We start from the raw sequence: 19,320 nt of genomic DNA on the forward strand, positions 1-19,320 counted from the left end.
TTGGAATTTCACAAGAAAAAGGTCACAATTTCACAAGAAAACCATAGAAGTTTTGCAGTATTATAATAAAAGTCGTCATTTTATTCAATGCAAGTCAAAATTTTAAAAGAAAAACTGAACATTTGTGCAATATTATAATAAAAGTTGGAATATTACTCAATAACAGTTGCAGTTTTACAAGAAAAGCTTAAAAATTGGGAAATTCTATGAAAAGAGTCGTAATTTTACTCCACAAAAGTCACAATTTTATAAGAAAACTTTAACATTTTGGCAATATTATTATAATAATAATCGGAATTTTACTTGGGAGATTTATGACAAAAGTCATAATTTTACTCAAAAAATGTCACTATTTTACAAAAACAACAAAGAAATTGACAATATTGTGATAAAAGTCAGAATTTTATACGACAAATGTCACCATTTTGCATTAAAAAGTACTCATTTTACATTTTAAAAAAGGTAATAATTATATTAGAAATTGTTCCCAATTTTATAAGAAAAAAGTCGACACATTGTGAGAAAAAAACGTCTTTTAGTTAATTTATTTTTGGGGGAATTTTTGGTTTGTAATTGGTTTTTAATCTTTATTATTTACATCAACTTATTACAGTATGTCTCTATATACATATTTATTTTATTATATTTTTATTAATTTTGTCCAAAGGGGGCGCATTTCAATTACTCACACACACTTGTTATTTCATATGTTGACCAGAGAGGGAGCACTTTTAAAAGCGACACACAGTCAATTTGAAAAAACCCCTCCTTTTTGGGACCACCATCATTTTAATAGATGTCACCACTACATTCTCTATTAGATGCAATGTTATTGGGACCATGATTTATGTCATCACTTGTTCACACCTCCTCATATGGAAGCTACTTTTCCTTGTTGATGTCTAAAGAAGAGTAGAAATACAAGAACAAAAACACACACACACACACACCTCTTTAGGACCAGCCTTTCTAGATATATAAAGATGTGTATTTAAAACATTAATAATATATACATACTATGCAAATATAAAAAAGCTTGTTGTGAAAATTTAGTTGGAATTTCACAAGAAAAAGGTCACAATTTCACAAGAAAACCATAGAAGTTTTGCAGTATTATAACAAAAGTCGTCATTTTATTCAATGCAAGTCAAAATTTTAAAAGAAAAACTGAACATTTGTGCAATATTATGATACAAGTTGGAATTTCACTCAATGACAGTCGCAATTTTACAAGAAAAGCTTCAAGTTTGGGCAATTTTATGAAAAGAGTCGTAATTTTATTCGACAAAAGTCACAATTTTATAAGAAAACTTTAACATTTTGGCAATATTATAATAATAATCGGAATTTTACTTGGGAGATTTATGACAAAAGTCATAATTTTACTCAAAAAATGTCACTATTTTACAAAAACAACAAAAAAATTTACAATATTGTGATAAAAGTCAGAATTTTATATGACAAATTTCACCATTTTGCATTAAAAAGTACTCATTTTACATTTAAAAAAAGTAATAATTATACAAGAAATTGTTCCCAATTTTACAAGAAAAAAGTTGACACATTGTGAGAAAAAAAACTGATTTTAGTTCATTTATTTTTGGGGGAATTTTTGGTTTGTAATTGGTTTTTAATCTTTATTATTTACATCAAGTTATTACAGTATGTCTCTATATACATATTTGTTTTATTATATTTTTATTAATTTTGTCCAAAGGGGGCGCATTTCAATTACTCACACACACTTGTTATTTCATATGTTGACCAGAGAGGGAGCACTTTTAAAAGCGACACACAGTCAATTTGAAAAAAAACCCTCCTTTTTGGCACCACCCTCATTTTGATAGATGTCACCAGCAGGGGTGCAAATGAGACATTCTCTATTAGATGCAATGGTTTTCAGTATTGGGACCATGACTTGTTCACACCTCCTCATATAGAAGCTACTTTTCCTTGTTGGTGTCTCAAGAAGAGTAGAAATACAAGAACACACACACACAGACACTCTTGTATTTGTTACCTTCTTGAGACCTCCGAAAAATGCCTACGTCTTCAGGACCACCCTTTTCTAGATATATAAAGATGTGTATGTGTAACATTAATAATATATACATACTATGCAAATATTAAAAAGCTTCTTGTGAAAAATGAGTTGGAATTTCACAAGAAAAAGGTCACAATTTCAAAAGAAAAACTTTGGATTTTTGCGGTATTATAATAAAATTCGTAATTTTACTCAACACAAGTCAAAATTTTACAAGAAAAACTGAACATTTGTGCAATATTATGATAAAAGTTGGAATATTACTCAATAACAGTCGCAGTTTTACAAGAAAAGCTTAAAGTTTGGGCAATTTTATGAAAAGAGTCGTAATTTTACTCCACAAAAGTCACAATTTTATAAGAAAACTTTAACATTTTGGCAATATTATAATAATAATCGGAATTTTACTCGGCAGATTTATGACAAAAGTCATCATTTTACTCAAAAAATGTCACTATTTTACAAGAACAACAAAAAAATTGGCAATATTGTGATAAAAGTCAGAATTTTGTATGACAAATGTCACCATTTTGCATTAAAAAGTACTCATTTTACATAAAAAAAAAAAGTAATAATTATACAAGAAATTGTTTTTATAAGAAAAAAGTCGACACATTGCGAGAAAAAAACTGCTTTTAGTTCATTTATTTTTGGGGGAATTTTTGGTTTGTAATTGGTTTTTAATCTTTATTATTTACGTCAAGTTATTACAGTATGTCTCTATATACATATTTATTTTATTATATTTTTATTAATTTTGTCCAAAGGGGGCGCATTTCAATTACTCACACACACTTGTTATTTCATATGTTGACCAGAGAGGGAGCACTTTTAAAAGCGACACACAGTCAATTTGAAAAAAAACCCTCCTTTTTTGGACCACCATCATTTTAATAGATGTCACCACTACATTCTCTATTAGATGCAATGTTATTGGGACCATGATTTATGTCATCACTTGTTCACACCTCCTCATATGGAAGCTACTTTTCCTTGTTGATGTCTAAAGAAGAGTAGAAATACAAGAACAAAAACACACACCTCTTTAGGACCAGCCTTTCTAGATATATAAAGATGTGTATTTAAAACATTAATAATATATACATACTATGCAAATATAAAAAAGCTTGTTGTGAAAATCTAGTTGGAATTTCACAAGAGAAAGGTCACAATTTCACAAGAAAACCATAGAATTTCTGCAGTATTATAATAAAAGTCGTCATTTTATTCAATGCAAGTCAAAATTTTAAAAGAAAAACTGAACATTTGTGCAATATTATGATAAAAGTTGGAATTTCACTCAATGACAGTCGCAATTTTACAAGAAAAGCTTCAAGTTTGGGCAATTTTATGAAAAGAGTCGTAATTTTACTCCACAAAAGTCACAATTTTATAAGAAAACTTTAACATTTTGGCAATATTATAATAATAATCGGAATTTTACTTGGGAGATTTATGACAAAAGTCATCATTTTACTCAAAAAATTTCACTATTCTACAAAAACAACAAGAAAATTGGCAATATTGTGATAAAAGTCAGAATTTTATATGACAAATGTCCCCATTTTGCATTAAAAAGTACTCATTTTACATTTAAAAAAAAAAAAGTAATAATTTTACGAGAAATTGTTCCCAATTTTACAAGAAAAAAGTCGACACATTGTGAGAAAAAAACTGCTTTTAGTTCATTTATTTTTGGGGGAATTTTTTGTTTGTAATTGTTTCTTTATCTTCATTATTTACTTCAAGTTATTACAGTATGTCTCTATGTACATATTTATTTTATTATTTAATTAATTTTGGCCAAAGAGGGCGCATTTCAACTTCTTACACACACTTGTTATTTCATATGTTGACCAGAGGGGCAGCACTTTTCAAAGCAACACAGTCAAGTTGAATAAAAAAAATCCCTCCTTTTTGGGAATACCCTCATTTGATAGATTTCACCAGCAGGGGTGCAAATGAGACATTCTCTATTTGATGCCATGGTTTTGTTAGGAACTGATCAAGGGGGTGACCCCGGGATGCAGAGAAGCTAGGCAAGGTTGAATAACAAAAAGGGAAACATTTAATAAGTCCAAAAAGGGTAACAAAATGCGATGGGGCAGAAGTGCACACCATGAAATATCAATAAAAACAGGTTCCTCAGTGGTCGGCGGGGGGGGGAAGCCAGGGCGCACTAAGCACAGCATAAAGTCCTCTTTAACTCAAGGAGGCTAGGAAACAAACACAAGGAGGTTAGGAATAACAGGACTAAGGAGAGGCAACGTACCAAGACTGACGAGGCGAAGCAGGCGCATGCACGTGCGGAGTTCAGGAAACAATAACCGGCAAGGTCAAGCTGTAAGTGACGAGCCTAAATACTGGCGGGCTAATTGCGAGCAGGTGTGCCTCAAGGTCCACCCCTCGCCGAGGACGAATCACTAAAAACACAGGTGCAGACAAAGGAACACACACACACACACACACACACACACACACACACACACTGAGATAGAGAGCAATGTCCCAAAGGAAGGATGTCTCCTCTGGTCTTTGTTTGGTCCTGGTCTTGCTTCCTGTACTTCAAGCCTATTGTGTGCAAGAAGCAAGATCCTCAAGCATACCTTCTCCCAACTTAAAGGAGCCGTGCCCAACATTTGTAACTTTCCACACGTATGTTTGTGTTCAACATGTTCTACTCTTGTTCCACGTGGCGTGGAAGTGGAACTTGAACTTCCCTTTCGCAACATTTTCAAGAAATCCTTTTACCTTCTCACCTCACAATTTTAGGAAGTTCATGCATGTTGCAAGAATGCGTTGTTTTTATCTTTAAATGTTTATGCCAATGCAATTTTGGTTAGAAGTTTAGATGAACTCAAGTAGGTAGGTAAAAAAGTAGCTAAACATACAAAAATTAAGGTAAAAGCAGGTAGAAAATGTAAGTAAACATGGATAAAAGAAGGTAATAAGTGTGTAAAAAAATGCAAACATAGGTAAAAAAAAGTAATAAGGATGTAAAAAAGTAAACATAGGTATAAAAATAAGAAGTAATATGCAGGTAAAATCAGGTAGAAAATGTAGGTAAACATGGATAAAAGAAGGTAATGAGCATCTAAAAAAGGTAATATAGGTAAAAAGGTAATAATCAGGTAAAACAAAGTAAAAACAAGTAAACATAGGTAAAACAAAAGGTAATAAGCAAGTAAAACAAGGTTAAAAAAGTAAACACAGGTAAAAGAAAACCGGTAATACACAGGTACAAGTAAAAAATGTAGGTAAATATTGGTAATAGAAGGTAATGAGCATCTAAAAAAGGTAAACAAGGAAACAGGTAAAAAGTAATGAGCAGGTAAAACAAGGTAAAAAAAAGTAAACATAGGTTAAAAAATTTAATAAGCAGGTAAAAGACGGTAAAAAGTACATATGGGTAAAATAAGGCAATAATCAGGTAAAATCAGGTAAAGAAAAGTTTAAAAAGTAGGTGAAAAGATCAAATCAGGTAGACAATGGTATAAAAAGTAGGTAAATCTAGGTAAACAATTATGTAAAATTAGGTACAGTAAAGTAAAAAAGTAGCTAAACAGATAGCACAAGGTAAAAATGAAATAAGCAAATAAAGGTTACAAAAAAGGTGAAATGTAGGTGAAATCAGGCAGAAGAAAGTAAAAAATAGGTAAAAGAAAGTAGAACAGGGTCAAACGAAATATAAGTAAAAGCAAGCCGATAAAGGAAAAACAATAGAAGGAGGTTAAAAAAAAGTAAATAAACAGGTACAAGAAGAGTAAAGTAGGTTAAAGAAAGTAAAAAGCAGGTAAACTCAGATAGAAAAGGTAAACAGGTAAAAATGGGTTAAAAAAAGGGTGAAAAAGTAGATAAACATGAGTAAAAGAAGGTAAAAAGAAGTCAAAAGAGGGTAGAAGAAGGTTGATAAAAGTAAACAAATGCAGAAGAAAGTAATAAAGTAGATAAACTTAGGTAAAAAAAGAAACGTAGGTTAACATAGGTAAAAAAAAGTAGGTTAACATAGGTGAAATAAGGTTAAAAAAAAAAGTAGGTAAACAGGTAAAACAATGTATAAAGGGCCGTAACGTTTCTGCAGCGCTCAGAGTTGAAATTGGAAAAAAAGGTATTAGGCAGGTAGAAACAGATAGAAGGTTAAAAAGTAGGTAAACATGAGTAAAACAAGGTAAAAAGAAAATTAAAGGGGGTAGAAGAAGGTAAAAAAAACAAGTAAACATAGGTAAAAGAACCTAATAAGAAGGTAAACATAGGTAAAATAAGATAAAAGCAGGTAGAAGAAGGCAAAAAGGAGGTAAACACAGGTAAAAGAAGGTAACAATCAGGTAAAATAAGTTAAAAAAGGTATGAAAACATTGGTAAAAAGCGTGAAAAGGAGGTAAACACAAGTAAAAGAAGGTATAAGGTTAAAAAAGGTACGCAAACATTGGTAAAAAGTGTGAGGAGGAGGTAAACACAAGTAAAAGAAGGTAACATGTTAAAAAAGGTACGCAAACATTGGTAAAAATTGTGAAAAGAGGTAAACACAAGTAAAAGAAGGTAAAAAGTTAAAAAAGGTACACAAACATTGGTAAAAAGTGTGAAAAGGAGGTAAACACAAGTAAAAGAAGGTAAAAAGTTAAAAAAGGTATGCAAACATTGGTAAAAAGTGTGAGGAGGAGGTAAACACAAGTAAAAGAAGGTAACAAGCAGGTAAAATAAGTTAAAAAAGGTATGCAAACATTGGTAAAAAGCGTGAAAAGGAGGTAAACACAAGTAAAAGAAGGTATAAGGTTAAAAAAGGTACGCAAACATTGGTAAAAAGTGTGAGGAGGAGGTAAACACAAGTAAAAGAAGGTAAAATGTTAAAAAAGGTACGCAAACATTGGTAAAAAATTGTGAAAAGAGGTAAACACAAGTAAAAGAAGGTAAAAAGTTAAAAAAGGTACACAAACATTGGTAAAAAGTGTGAAAAGGAGGTAAACACAAGTAAAAGAAGGTAACAAGTTAAAAAAGGTATGCAAACATTGGTAAAAAGTGTGAGGAGGAGGTAAACACAAGTAAAAGAAGGTAAAAGATTAAAAAAGGTATGCAAACATTGGGAAAAAGTGTGAGGAGGAGGTGAACACAAGTAAAAGAAGGTAACAAGCAGGTAAAAGGTTAAAAAGGTATGCAAACATTGGCAAAAAGCAGGTAAACACAAGTAAAAGAAGGTAAGAAGCAGGTAAAATAAGTTAAAAAAAGTAAGCAAACATTGGTAAAAAGCGTGAAAGGGAGGTAAACACAAGTAAAAGAAGGTAAAAAGCATGCAAACATTGGTAAAAAGTGTGAGGAGGAGGTAAACACAAGTAAAAGAAGGTAAAAGGTTAAAAAAGGTATGCAAACATTGGTAAAAAGTGTGAGGAGGAGGTGAACACAAGTAAAAGAAGGTAACAAGCAGGTAATAGGTTAAAAAGGTATGCAAACATTGGCAAAAAGCAGGTAAACGCAAGTAAAAGAAGGTAAGAAGCAGGTAAAATAAGTTTAAAAAAAGTAAGCAAACATTGGTAAAAAGCGTGAAAAGGAGGTAAACACAAGTAAAAGAAGGTAACAAGCAGGTAAAAAGTTAAAAAAAGGTATGCAAACATTGGTAAAAAGTGTGAGGAGGAGGTAAACACAAGTAAAAGAAGGTAACAAGCAGGTAAAAGAAGTTAAAAAAAGGTAAGCAAACATTGGTGAAAAGGAGGTCATGATTGAGAAGCTGTGATGAATGTAACTATTAAGCATGTTTAAAACAATAAACATGTGCTTGTGCTCTGAAGGTTCTAGAAGTAATATTATCATAACATTTTCCTTGTGTTTCTTCCTGCAGCTTCCCCGTGTTGTGGACAATCACTCTGAGGGCATCAACATCCACTTCTGGCTGCAGGTGGTGTCCGCTGCCAGCGACAAACTGCGAGAGGTAGGGGGGTCCTCTATTTTTAGTCAGGCAGGAAACACTTGCTTCCTCTTCACTCACTTTGTAGCAAACATGGGGGGGGGGGGGGGGGTCAGTACATATTGGAGGAATCAAACTGGACACAAAAGACACAATGTCGGCACTAATAACAACACAAAGTGTTGTCTTCACATATATTTCATGTTTCTGAAGGCTTGTTAGAAAATAACAAAATATGTCAAAATGTCAAAGAGGCCTCCAACCATGCAAATGGTCTGTTCCAGGGTAAAACTTTAGTACTGTTGTTAGGGTTGGATTTATGTTTGACCTGCAGTTTTTATATGTGGACCTCAGTTTTAAATGGTGATACATTTGGGCCAGGTCGAGGAATTGTGTTTTATTACTTTAACCATTTTTCTTTTGGAAACTGCTAGTCGTTATTTAATGCTGCTGTATTTTTTTTCAATCCTGTATTTATCCATCTAGTTAATCTCATTAGTTCTCATTATTTACATAAAAATAAATATGTAGTTTTTAAATCTATTTTAAGTTATTGGCCCCCTTTTTTTTTTACATATATGGTTGCATTTTTGTCTCTTTCCCTATCAAAATGTGAATTTTTAAACGCATGAAATGGATTATTTCCTGTATTTACCTATTTGTCAATTAGTTCTCATTATGTATATAAAAATAAACATACATTTTTAACTTATTTTAAATAAGTTTTATTTTGTTTTTCCCTTTTTTTACATATATAGTTGCACTTTTGTCTCTTTCCCTATCAAAATGTAAATTTTTAAACACATGAAATGGATAATTTCCTGTATTTATCTATTTGTCAATTAGTTCTCATTATGTATATAAAAATAAATATACATTTTTTGCTTATTTTGAATACGTTTTGTTTTGTTTTTCCCCTTTTTTTTTTTTACATATATAGTTGCACTTTTGTCTCTTTCCCTATCAAAATTTGAATTTTTAAACACATGAAATGGATTATTTCCTGTATGTATCTATTTGTCAATTAGTTCTCATTATGTATATAAAAATAAATATACATTTTTTACTTATTTTGAATACGTTTTGTTTTGTTTTTCCCCTTTTTTTACATATATAGTTGCACTTTTGTCTCTTTCCCTATCAAAATGTGAATTTTTAAACACATGAAATGGATTATTTCCTGTATTTATCTATTTGTCAATTTTATTCTCATTAGCTCTCATTAGGTATATAAAAATAAATATATATTTTTTACGTATTTTAAAAAAGTTTTTTTTTGTTTTCCCCTTTTTTATATATATAGTTGCACTTTTGTCTCTTTCCCTATCAAAATTTGAATTTTTAAACACATGAAATGGATTATTTCCTGTATGTATCTATTTGTCAATTAGTTCTCATTATGTATATAAAAATAAATATACATTTTTTACTTATTTTGAATACGTTTTGTTTTGTTTTCCCCCTTTTTTTACATATATAGTTGCACTTTTGTCTCTTTCCCTATCAAAATGTGAATTTTTAAACACATGAAATGGATTATTTCCTGTATTTATCTATTTGTCAATTTTATTCTCATTAGCTCTCATTAGGTATATAAAAATAAATATATATTTTTTACGTATTTTTAAAAAGTTTTTTTTTGTTTTCCCCTTTTTTATATATATAGTTGCCCTTTTGTCTCTTTCCCTATCAAAATGTGAATTTTTAAACACATGAAATGGATTATTTCCTGTATTTATCTATTTGTCAATTTTATTCTCATTAGCGCTCATTAGGTATATAAAAATAAATATATATTTTTTACGTATTTAAAAAAAGTTGTTTTTTGTTTCCCCCCTTTTTTACATATATAGTTGCACTTTTGTCTCTTTCCCTATCAAAATGTGAATTTTTAAACACATGAAATGAACTATTTTCTGTATTTATCTATTTGTCAATTTTATTCTCATTAGCTCTCATTAGGTATATAAAAATAAATATATATTTTTTACGTATTTTAAAAAAGTTGTTTTTTGTTTTTCCCCTTTTTTACATATATAGTTGCACTTCTGTCTCTTTCCCTATCAAAATGTGAATTTTTAAACACATGAAATGGATTATTTCCTGTATTTATCTATTTGTCAATTTTATTCTCATTAGCTCTCATTAGGTTTATAAAAATAAATATATATTTTTTACGTTTTTAAAAAAAGTTTTTTTTGTTTTTCCCCTTTTTTACATATATAGTTGCACTTTTGTCTCTTTCCCTATCAAAATGTGAATTTTTAAACACATGAAATGGATTATTTCCTGTATTTATCTATTGGTCAATTTTATTCTCATTAGCTCTCATTAGGTATATAAAAATAAATATATATTTTTTACGTATTTTAAAAGTTTTTTTTTGTTTTTCCTCTTTTTTACATATATAGTTGCACTTTTGTCTCTTTCCCTATCAAAATGTGAATTTTTAAACACATGAAATGGATTATTTCCTGCATTTATCTATTTGTCAATTTTATTCTCATTAGCTCTCATTAGGTATATAAAAATAAATATATATTTTTTACGTATTTAAAAAAAGTTGTTTTTTGTTTTTCCCCTTTTTTACATATATAGTTGCACTTTTGTCTCTTTCCCTATCAAAATGTGAATTTTTAAACACATGAAATGGATTATTTCCTGCATTTATCTATTTGTCAATTTTATTCTCATTAGCTCTCATTAGGTATATAAAAATAAATATATATTTTTTACGTATTTAAAAAAAGTTTTTTTTTGTTTTTCCCCTTTTTTACATATATAGTTGCACTTTTGTCTATTTCCCTATCAAAATGTGAATTTTTAAACACATGAAATGGATTATTTCCTGCATTTATCTATTTGTCAATTTTATTCTCATTAGCTCTCATTAGGTATATAAAAATAAATATATACTTTTTACGTATTTTAAAAAAGTTGTTTTTTGTTTTTCCCCTTTTTTACATATATAGTTGCACTTTCGTCTCTTTCCCTATCAAAATGTGAATTTTTAAACACATGAAATGAACTATTTTCTGTATTTATCTATTTGTCAATTTTATTCTCATTAGCTCTCATTAGGTATATAAAAATAAATATATATTTTTTACGTATTTTAAAAAAGTTTTTTTTGTTTTTCCCCTTTTTTACATATATAGTTGCACTTTTGTCTCTTTCCCTATCAAAATGTGAATTTTTAAACACATGAAATGGATTATTTCCTGCATTTATCTATTCGTCAATTTTATTCTCATTAGCTCTCATTAGGTATATAAAAATAAATATATATTTTTTACGTATTTAAAAAAAGTTGTTTTTTGTTTTTCCCCTTTTTTACATATATAGTTGCACTTTTGTCTCTTTCCCTATCAAAATGTGAATTTTTAAACACATGAAATGAACTATTTTCTGTATTTATCTATTTGTCAATTTTATTCTCATTAGCTCTCATTAGGTATATAAAAATAAATATATATTTTGTACGTATTTAAAAAAAGTTTTTTTTTGTTTTTCCCCTTTTTTACATTATATAGTTGCACTTTTGTCTCTTTCCCTATCAAAATGTGAATTTTTAAACACATGAAATGGATTATTTCCTGCATTTATCTATTTGTCAATTTTATTTTCATTAGCTCTCATTAGGTATATAAAAATAAATATATACTTTTTACGTATTTTAAAAAAGTTGTTTTTTGTTTTTCCCCTTTTTTACATATATAGTTGCACTTTTGTCTCTTTCCCTATCAAAATGTGAATTTTTAAACACATGAAATGAACTATTTTCTGTATTTATCTATTTGTCAATTTTATTCTCATTAGCTCTCATTAGGTATATAAAAATAAATATATACTTTTTACGTATTTTTAAAAAGTTGTTTTTTGTTTTTCCCCTTTTTTACATATATAGTTGCACTTTTGTCTCTTTCCCTATCAAAATGTGAATTTTTAAACACATGAAATGAACTATTTTCTGTATTTATCTATTTGTCAATTTTATTCTCATTAGCTCTCATTAGGTATATAAAAATAAATATATACTTTTTACGTATTTTAAAAAAGTTGTTTTTTGTTTTTCCCCTTTTTTACATATATAGTTGCACTTTTGTCTCTTTCCCTATCAAAATGGGAATTTTTAATCACATGCAAGGAATTATTTCCTGTATTTATCTATTTATTTGTTGATTTTCATCTCGTTAGTTCTCATTATGTACATAAAAAGAAATATGTATTTTTTCTATGTATTTTAAGATTCCCCTCTTTTCTACATATGTCGTTGCATTTTTGTCTCTTTCCCTATCAAAATGTGAATTTTTGAACACATGAAATTAAAATAATTCATAAAAAGAAGAGGAAAAACAGAAAAAAAATCTTCTATTTTTTATTTAAACTGGGGTTTTTTCTTTTTAAAAAAGATTTCTCAATATTTGTTCTTTTTATGTATTTATTTATCTTGTTTAGCAATATATTTATGAATTTATTTCCCTTTTCCTGAACATGTGGTTACACATTTTTCTCTCTCCCTATGAAAATGAGAATTTTTAAACACGTGAAATGAAAATAATTCATAAAAAGAAGAGGAAAAAAACAAAAAAATACCTTCTGTTTTTTTTTTTTTTTTTAAGCTAGGTTTTTTTCTTTCTAAACATTTTTTTCTCATTTTTCTTTTTTTTATGTATTTATTTATTTTGTTTAGCAATGTATTTATGTATTTATTTATTTCCCTTTTCCTGAATATGTGATTACAGATTGTTCTCTCTCCTATCAAAATGAGAATTTTTAAACACGTGAAATGAAAATAATTCATAAAAAGAAAAAGAAAAAAACAAAAAAATGCCTTCTATTTTTTTTTATTTTAAGTTGTTTTTTTCTTTTTAAACATTTTTTTCTCATTATTTCTTCTTTTTATTTATTTATTTATCTTGTTTAGCATCGTATTTATGTATTTTTTTCCCTTTTCCTGAATATGTGGTTACACTTTTTTGTCTCTCATTATCAAAATTGTGAATTTTTAAACACATGAATTTAAAATAATTCATAAAAAGAAAGGGAAAAAAACAAAAAAATGCCTTCTTTTTTTTTTTTCTAGAAAAAGTTTTTCTTATTTTTCTTTCTTTTTATGTATTCATTTATTTTGTTTAGCAATGTATTTATTTATGTATTTCCTTTTTCCTGAATATGTGGTTACACATTTTTCTCTCCCCCTATCAAAATGTGATTTTTTTAAACACATGAAATGAAAATAATTCATGGGGGGAAAAAACGGAAAAAAACAAAAAAATGCCTTCTTTTTTTTTATTTTAAGCTGGGGTTTTTTCTTTTTAGAAAAAGTTTTTCTAATTTTTCTTTCTTTTTATGTATTTATTTATTTTTGTTTAGCAATGTATTTATTTCCCTTTTCCTGAATATGTGTTTCCACATTTTTTTCTCCCCCTATCAAAATGTGAATATTTAAACACATGAAATGAAAATAATTCATAAGAAGAAAAGGGAAAAAAACAAAAAAATGTATTCTATTTTTTTATTTTAAGCTGTTGTTTTTTTTCTTTTTAAACATTTTTTCTCATTTTTCTTTCTTTTTATGTATTTATTTATTTTGTTTATCAATTAATTAATTTTATGTGTTTCCTTTTCCCTGAATATGGGGTTACACATTTTTCTCTCCCCCTATCAAAATGTGAATTTTTAAACACATGAAATGACAATAATTCAGAAAAATGTATTCTATTTTTTATTTTAAGCTGTTTTTTTTTTTATTTTTAAAATGTTTTTCTCATTTTGTTTTCTTTTGATGTATTTATTTATTTTATTTAGCAATATATTTCCCTTTTCCTGAATATGTGCTTACACATTTATCTCTCTCCCGAACAAAATGGGAATTTTGGTTGGTTGCAGTTGATTTCCAACATGCATTGACATATTTTCTTTTTTTTTGTCTTTACAACACGTCCGAAAAGGAGTAGGAAGAAGCAAGGCTCATTTAACCCCACCTCTTTTCTCCACTTCATAGCAATTACTAACTGTTTTAAACCGGATCATATTAATAAATTGATTTTTTTACTTAATCCATTGCAAAATGTAATTCCACACACTGATATACTAAAGGTTTTAAGTGTTGTACGTGCATACAAATGTTTTAAATTGCATTTTTCTATCAGGTTATATTTCTTTTTCATCATTTCGAGAATGACTCAAGTCAATCTTTTTCATTTCCCAATGACAGTTGCTCCGGAGAAGCAGCACCCGGGAACTCCTACAGGTGATGACACCTCTCTTCCAGAGAGATCTCTCCTTCAGGCAGGTGATGGCTGCCGCCTCCAGCCTGGTGTGCGGCTACACCGAGGGGGCCTTCTCCCGCGTGGCCTCCTTCAACTGGTACGAGGACAACAACTACAAAGCTTTCCTGGGCATCAACGGGGCCAGAAGACGTGGCCGGCATGTTTACGACAACAGCAGCAGTGAGTAGAAGCACCACAGGTGTTCTTTTTGGAGCTGGAACAGGAACAACATTGTGCTAATAACTCATATTTATGACTTATGTAATTTGTTTTAAATGCATTTTATCCCCGTTCTTCCCATTAATTTTATTTTTTTTATTTTTTTATTTAACAATAACTAAAGCAGATACAGTATCTTACATCAAGGTTAAAACATTTTTTTTAATTTATTTCTATATTAGTTATATTTACAGTAATTAAATACCCCCTCAAAAAAATCTACATTTGATTAGATTTTTTTTTTTTTTGCATTTATTTATGACTAAAAGAGATTAAATATCTGACATCAAGGTAAAAAAAAATATATATAAATATTTGTTTCTATATTAGTTATATTTACAGTAATGAAATACCACCTCAAAAAATCTATAATTTATTTGATTTATTTTTTTATTATGTTTGCATTTATTTTTGACTAAAACAGATTAAACATCTGACATAAAGGTAAAAAAAAGTATATATATATATTTTTTTCTTTTTCTATATTAGTGATATTTACAGTAATGAAATACCCCCCTCTAAAAAAATCTACATTTTATTTTAATAATATTATTATTAATTTTACATTTATTTATGACTAAAACAGATTAAATATCTGACATGAGGGTAAAAAAAAAAGTATATATTTTCTACATTAGTTATATTTATAGGAATGAAATACACCCCCCCCCTCAAAAGGAAATCTACATTTTATTGTTTTATGTTATTATTTTTGCATTTATTTATGACTAAAACAGATTAAATATCTGATATCAGGGTAAAAAAAAAGAAAGAAAAAAAAGTATATTTATTGTTTTTTATATTAGTTATATTAGATGTATCCCCCTAAAAAAAAATCTACATTTTAATTTTATTCATTTTGTTATTAATTTTGCATTTATTTATGATTAAAACCGATTAAATATCTGACATCAAGGTAAAAAAAAAATATATAAATATTTTTTTCTATATTAGTTATATTTACAGTAATAAAATACCCCCTCAAAAAATCTATAATGTATTTGATTTATTTTGTTATTATGTTTGCAATTATTTTTGACTAAAACAGATTAAACATCTGACATAAAGGTAAAAAAAAGTATATATATATTTTTTTCTTTTTCTATATTAGTGATATTTACAGTAATGAAATACCCCCTTCAAAAAAAATCTACATTTTATTTTTTTTATTTTGTTATTATTTTTGCATTTATTTTTGACTAAAACAGATTAAATATCTGACATCAAGGTAAAAAAAAAAAGTATATTCATTGTTTTCTATATTAGTTTTATTAGATATACCCTCCTCAAAAAAAATCTACATTTAATTTTATTCATTTTGTTATTAATTTTGCATTTATTTATAACTAAAACCGATTAAATATCTGACATCAAGGTAAAAAAAAAAACTAGTAAATTTTTTATATGTTAGTTATATTTACAGTAATCAAACCCCCCCAAAAAACCAAACATTTAAATATCTGACATCAAGCTAAAAAAAAAACTAGTTAATTCTTTATGTTAGTTATATTTACAGTAATCAACCCCCCCCCCCCCCCCAAAAAAACCAAACATTTTATTTGATTTGTTTTATTATTTTTTTGCAATTATATATGACTAAAACAGATTAAATATCTGACGTCAAGGTAAAAAAAAAAAGTATATTTATTTTTTCTATCGATTTATAGTAATGAAATACCCCCCCTAAAAAAAAAATCTACATTTTATTTTAATTTGTTTGTTTTTTGCATTTGTTTATGACTAAAACCAATTAAATATCTGGCATCAATCTGACACAAGGTAAAAAAAAAAAAAAAAAAAGTATATTGTTTTTTTTTTATATTAGTTATATTTACAGTAATGAAATACCCCCTTCAAAAAAAATCTACATTTTATTTTATTTATTTTGTTATTATTTTTGCATTTATTTTTGACTAAAACAGATTAAAAATCTGACATCAAGGTAAAAAAAAAGAAGTATATATTTTCTACATTAGTTATATTTATAGTAATGAAATACACCCCCCCTCAAAAAGAAATCTACATTTTATTGTTTTATGTTATTATTTTTGCATTTATTTATGACTAAAACAGATTAAATATCTGACTTCAGGGTAAAAAAAAAAAGTATATTTATTGTTTTCTATATTAGTTATATTAGATATACCCCCCTAAAAAAGTCTACATTTAATTTTATTCATTTTGTTATTAATTTTGCATTTATTTATGACTAAAACCGATTAAATATCTGACATCAAGGTAAAAAAAAAAAACTAGTTAATTTTTTATATGTTAGTTATATTTACAGTAATCAAATCCCCCCCCCCCCCCCCCTCCCAAAAAAAACAAACATTTTATTTGATTTATTTATTTATTTATTTGCATTTATATATGTATAAAACAGATTAAATATCTGACATCAAGGTTAAAAAAAAGTACATTTATTTTTTCTATCGATTTATAGTAATGAAATACCCTCCCTAAAAAAAAAATCTACATTTTATTTTAATTTGTTTGTTTTTTGCATTTGTTTATGACTAAAACCGATTAAATATCTGGCATCAATCTGACACAAGGTAAAAAAAAAAAAGTATATTGTTTTTTTCTATATTAGTTATATTTACAGTAATGAAATACCCCCTTCAAAAAAAAATCTACATTTTATTTTATTTATTTTGTTATTATTTTTGCATTTATTTATGACTAAAACAGATTAAATATCTGACATCAGGGTAAAAAAAAAAAAAAAAGTATATTCATTGTTTTCTATATTAGTTTTATAAGATATACCCCCCTCAAAAATAATCTAAATTTAATTTTATTCATTTTGTTATTAAGTTTGCATTTATTTATAACTAAAACCGATTAAATATCTGACATCAAGGTAAAAAAAAAAAAACTAGTTAATTTTTTATATGTTAGTTATATTTACAGTAATCAAACCCCCCCCCCCAAAAAAAACAAAAAACATTTTGATTTATTTAATTATATTGTTTTTTTCTATATTAGTTATATTTACAGTAATGAAATACCCCCCTCAAAAAAAAAAAAAAATCAAAATTTTATTTTTACATTTTATTTTATTTATTTTGTTATTATTTTTACATTTATTTATGACCAAAACAGATTAAATATCTGACATCAAGGTTAAAAAGAAGAATACCGGTGTGTGTGTATATATATATATATTTTTTATTTATTTTATTTTATTTATTTATTTATTTTTTTTCCTACATTAGATATATTTACAGTAATGAAATACTCCCCCTCAAAAAATCTAAATTTTATTTCATTCATTTTGTTATTATTTTTGCATTTATTCATGACTAAAATGGATTAAATATCTGACATCAAGGTACAAAAAAGGTATATACATTGTCACTATATTAGTTATATTTACAGTATTGAAATACCCTCCGCCCCCCAAAAAAATCTACATTTTATTTATCAATTTTCTATTATTATTTTAGCATTTATTTATGACTAAAACGGATTAAATATCTGACATCAAGGTACAAAAAAAAGTATATATATTTTTTTACTATATTAGTTTTTTTTTATAGTAATGAAATACCCCTAAAAAAATCAGTTTTTTTATTTATTTTTGAATTTATTTTTGACTAAAACTGATTCAATATCTGACATCAAGGCCAAAAAAAGTATTTTCTTTTGTTTTTATTTTATTTATTTTTTTGCTAACACGGTAGGTTTTTCTTACTTTATGTTCGTAGTAATTTCACAAATATGCTTCTGTGATCTCGCGTCCTCCACAGCGGACTTTTTGCGTTTAGAGGACAATTTTAGTTATATATACAATAATGAAAAAACTAAATAATGGACATTTCTGTTATTGTTAAAAAAAAAAAAAAGTATAAAAAAAAATCCATTAAATATCCAATATCTAAAATTTAGTATTTTCTTTTAAATAAATTAAATTAAATAAAACAAGATATTTTATTTTTCTTAGCAGTCTTATATAACGATAATACATGACCTTAAAATCCTCTCTTGACATAAGTCTTCATGAATTGTGTGTTTGGACCTTTATTGGTTATAAAGGAACACACTCACCATGTCTGACAACTTGTTTCTCCTTATAAGGAGAGAGTAGACATAAAAAAAAATCGAGGATTTGTTAAAAAATAACAACAAGGTTCTCGATTCACAGAGTCATCAGTTACCATGGAAACTGACTCTGTGTTGGACGTACTGTACTTCTCTTTTTTTGGAATGGAAAACTCTGAATTTCCCTCATCTCAGGCTTCATACTCCGAGTTTTCACTTCACCCTGTGGGACCAAAAAGCCCTCGGGGGAGTTTAGAGTGTGGATTCACATTTTTTTTCCCTAGTATTTGGCTTAAACCTATCAATCATCCTCAGTTCTAAAACAAAAATAGCAAACATTGCCGCGTCGTTACGTCCCACCAGCCCGTGAGAAACACGGGACCAAAATTGTTCCGACTAATTCCAAACAGTCAATATGACAAAGTGTAAGAATGAAATGAGAAAATTCATGATTACCGTATTTTCTGGACTATAAGGCGCACTTAAAATCCTTTTTTCCCCTCAAAACTCGACAGTGCGCCTTATAACCCGGTGCGCCTAATGTACGAAATAATTCAGATTTTGCTTATCGACCTCGAAGCAATTTTATTTGGTACATGGTGTAATGAGAAGTGTGACCAGTAGATGGCAGTCAAACATAGGAGATACGTGTAGACTGCAATATAACTCGAGTAAACAACACCAAAATGTTATATGTTCCTTTGGAAATATAGAACATTACACACGGTGCTCAAAAATCTATCAAAATGTTTTTAGTAGGACTTTGGTAAGCCATGAAGCCACACCGCTTGATGGATTGTACTGTGCTTCAACATAGGAGTATTGTTATGGTGTGTGTATAA

General features: G+C 27.7%; 1 protein-coding gene across 2 annotated transcripts in view; it reads left to right on the top strand.

The window, feature by feature from the left end:
• The window catches only part of LOC133609869 (retinal-specific phospholipid-transporting ATPase ABCA4-like), a 600,088-nt gene that overhangs the window by 46,844 nt on the left and 533,924 nt on the right, over window positions 1–19,320 (top strand). For both annotated transcript variants that reach the window (XR_012050540.1, XM_061965894.2), the window contains exons 8-9: window positions 7,875–7,964; window positions 14,161–14,395. Coding sequence is in view for 1 of the 2 variants with exons in the window: in XM_061965894.2 (XP_061821878.2) it covers window positions 7,875–7,964; window positions 14,161–14,395 (325 nt within the window). In the remaining variant the exon portion in view is untranslated. The remainder of the gene's footprint in view (window positions 1–7,874; window positions 7,965–14,160; window positions 14,396–19,320) is intronic.

The sequence above is a fragment of the Nerophis lumbriciformis genome, linkage group LG07 (genome assembly GCF_033978685.3).
Source record: "Nerophis lumbriciformis linkage group LG07, RoL_Nlum_v2.1, whole genome shotgun sequence".
Lineage (NCBI taxonomy): Eukaryota > Metazoa > Chordata > Actinopteri > Syngnathiformes > Syngnathidae > Nerophis > Nerophis lumbriciformis.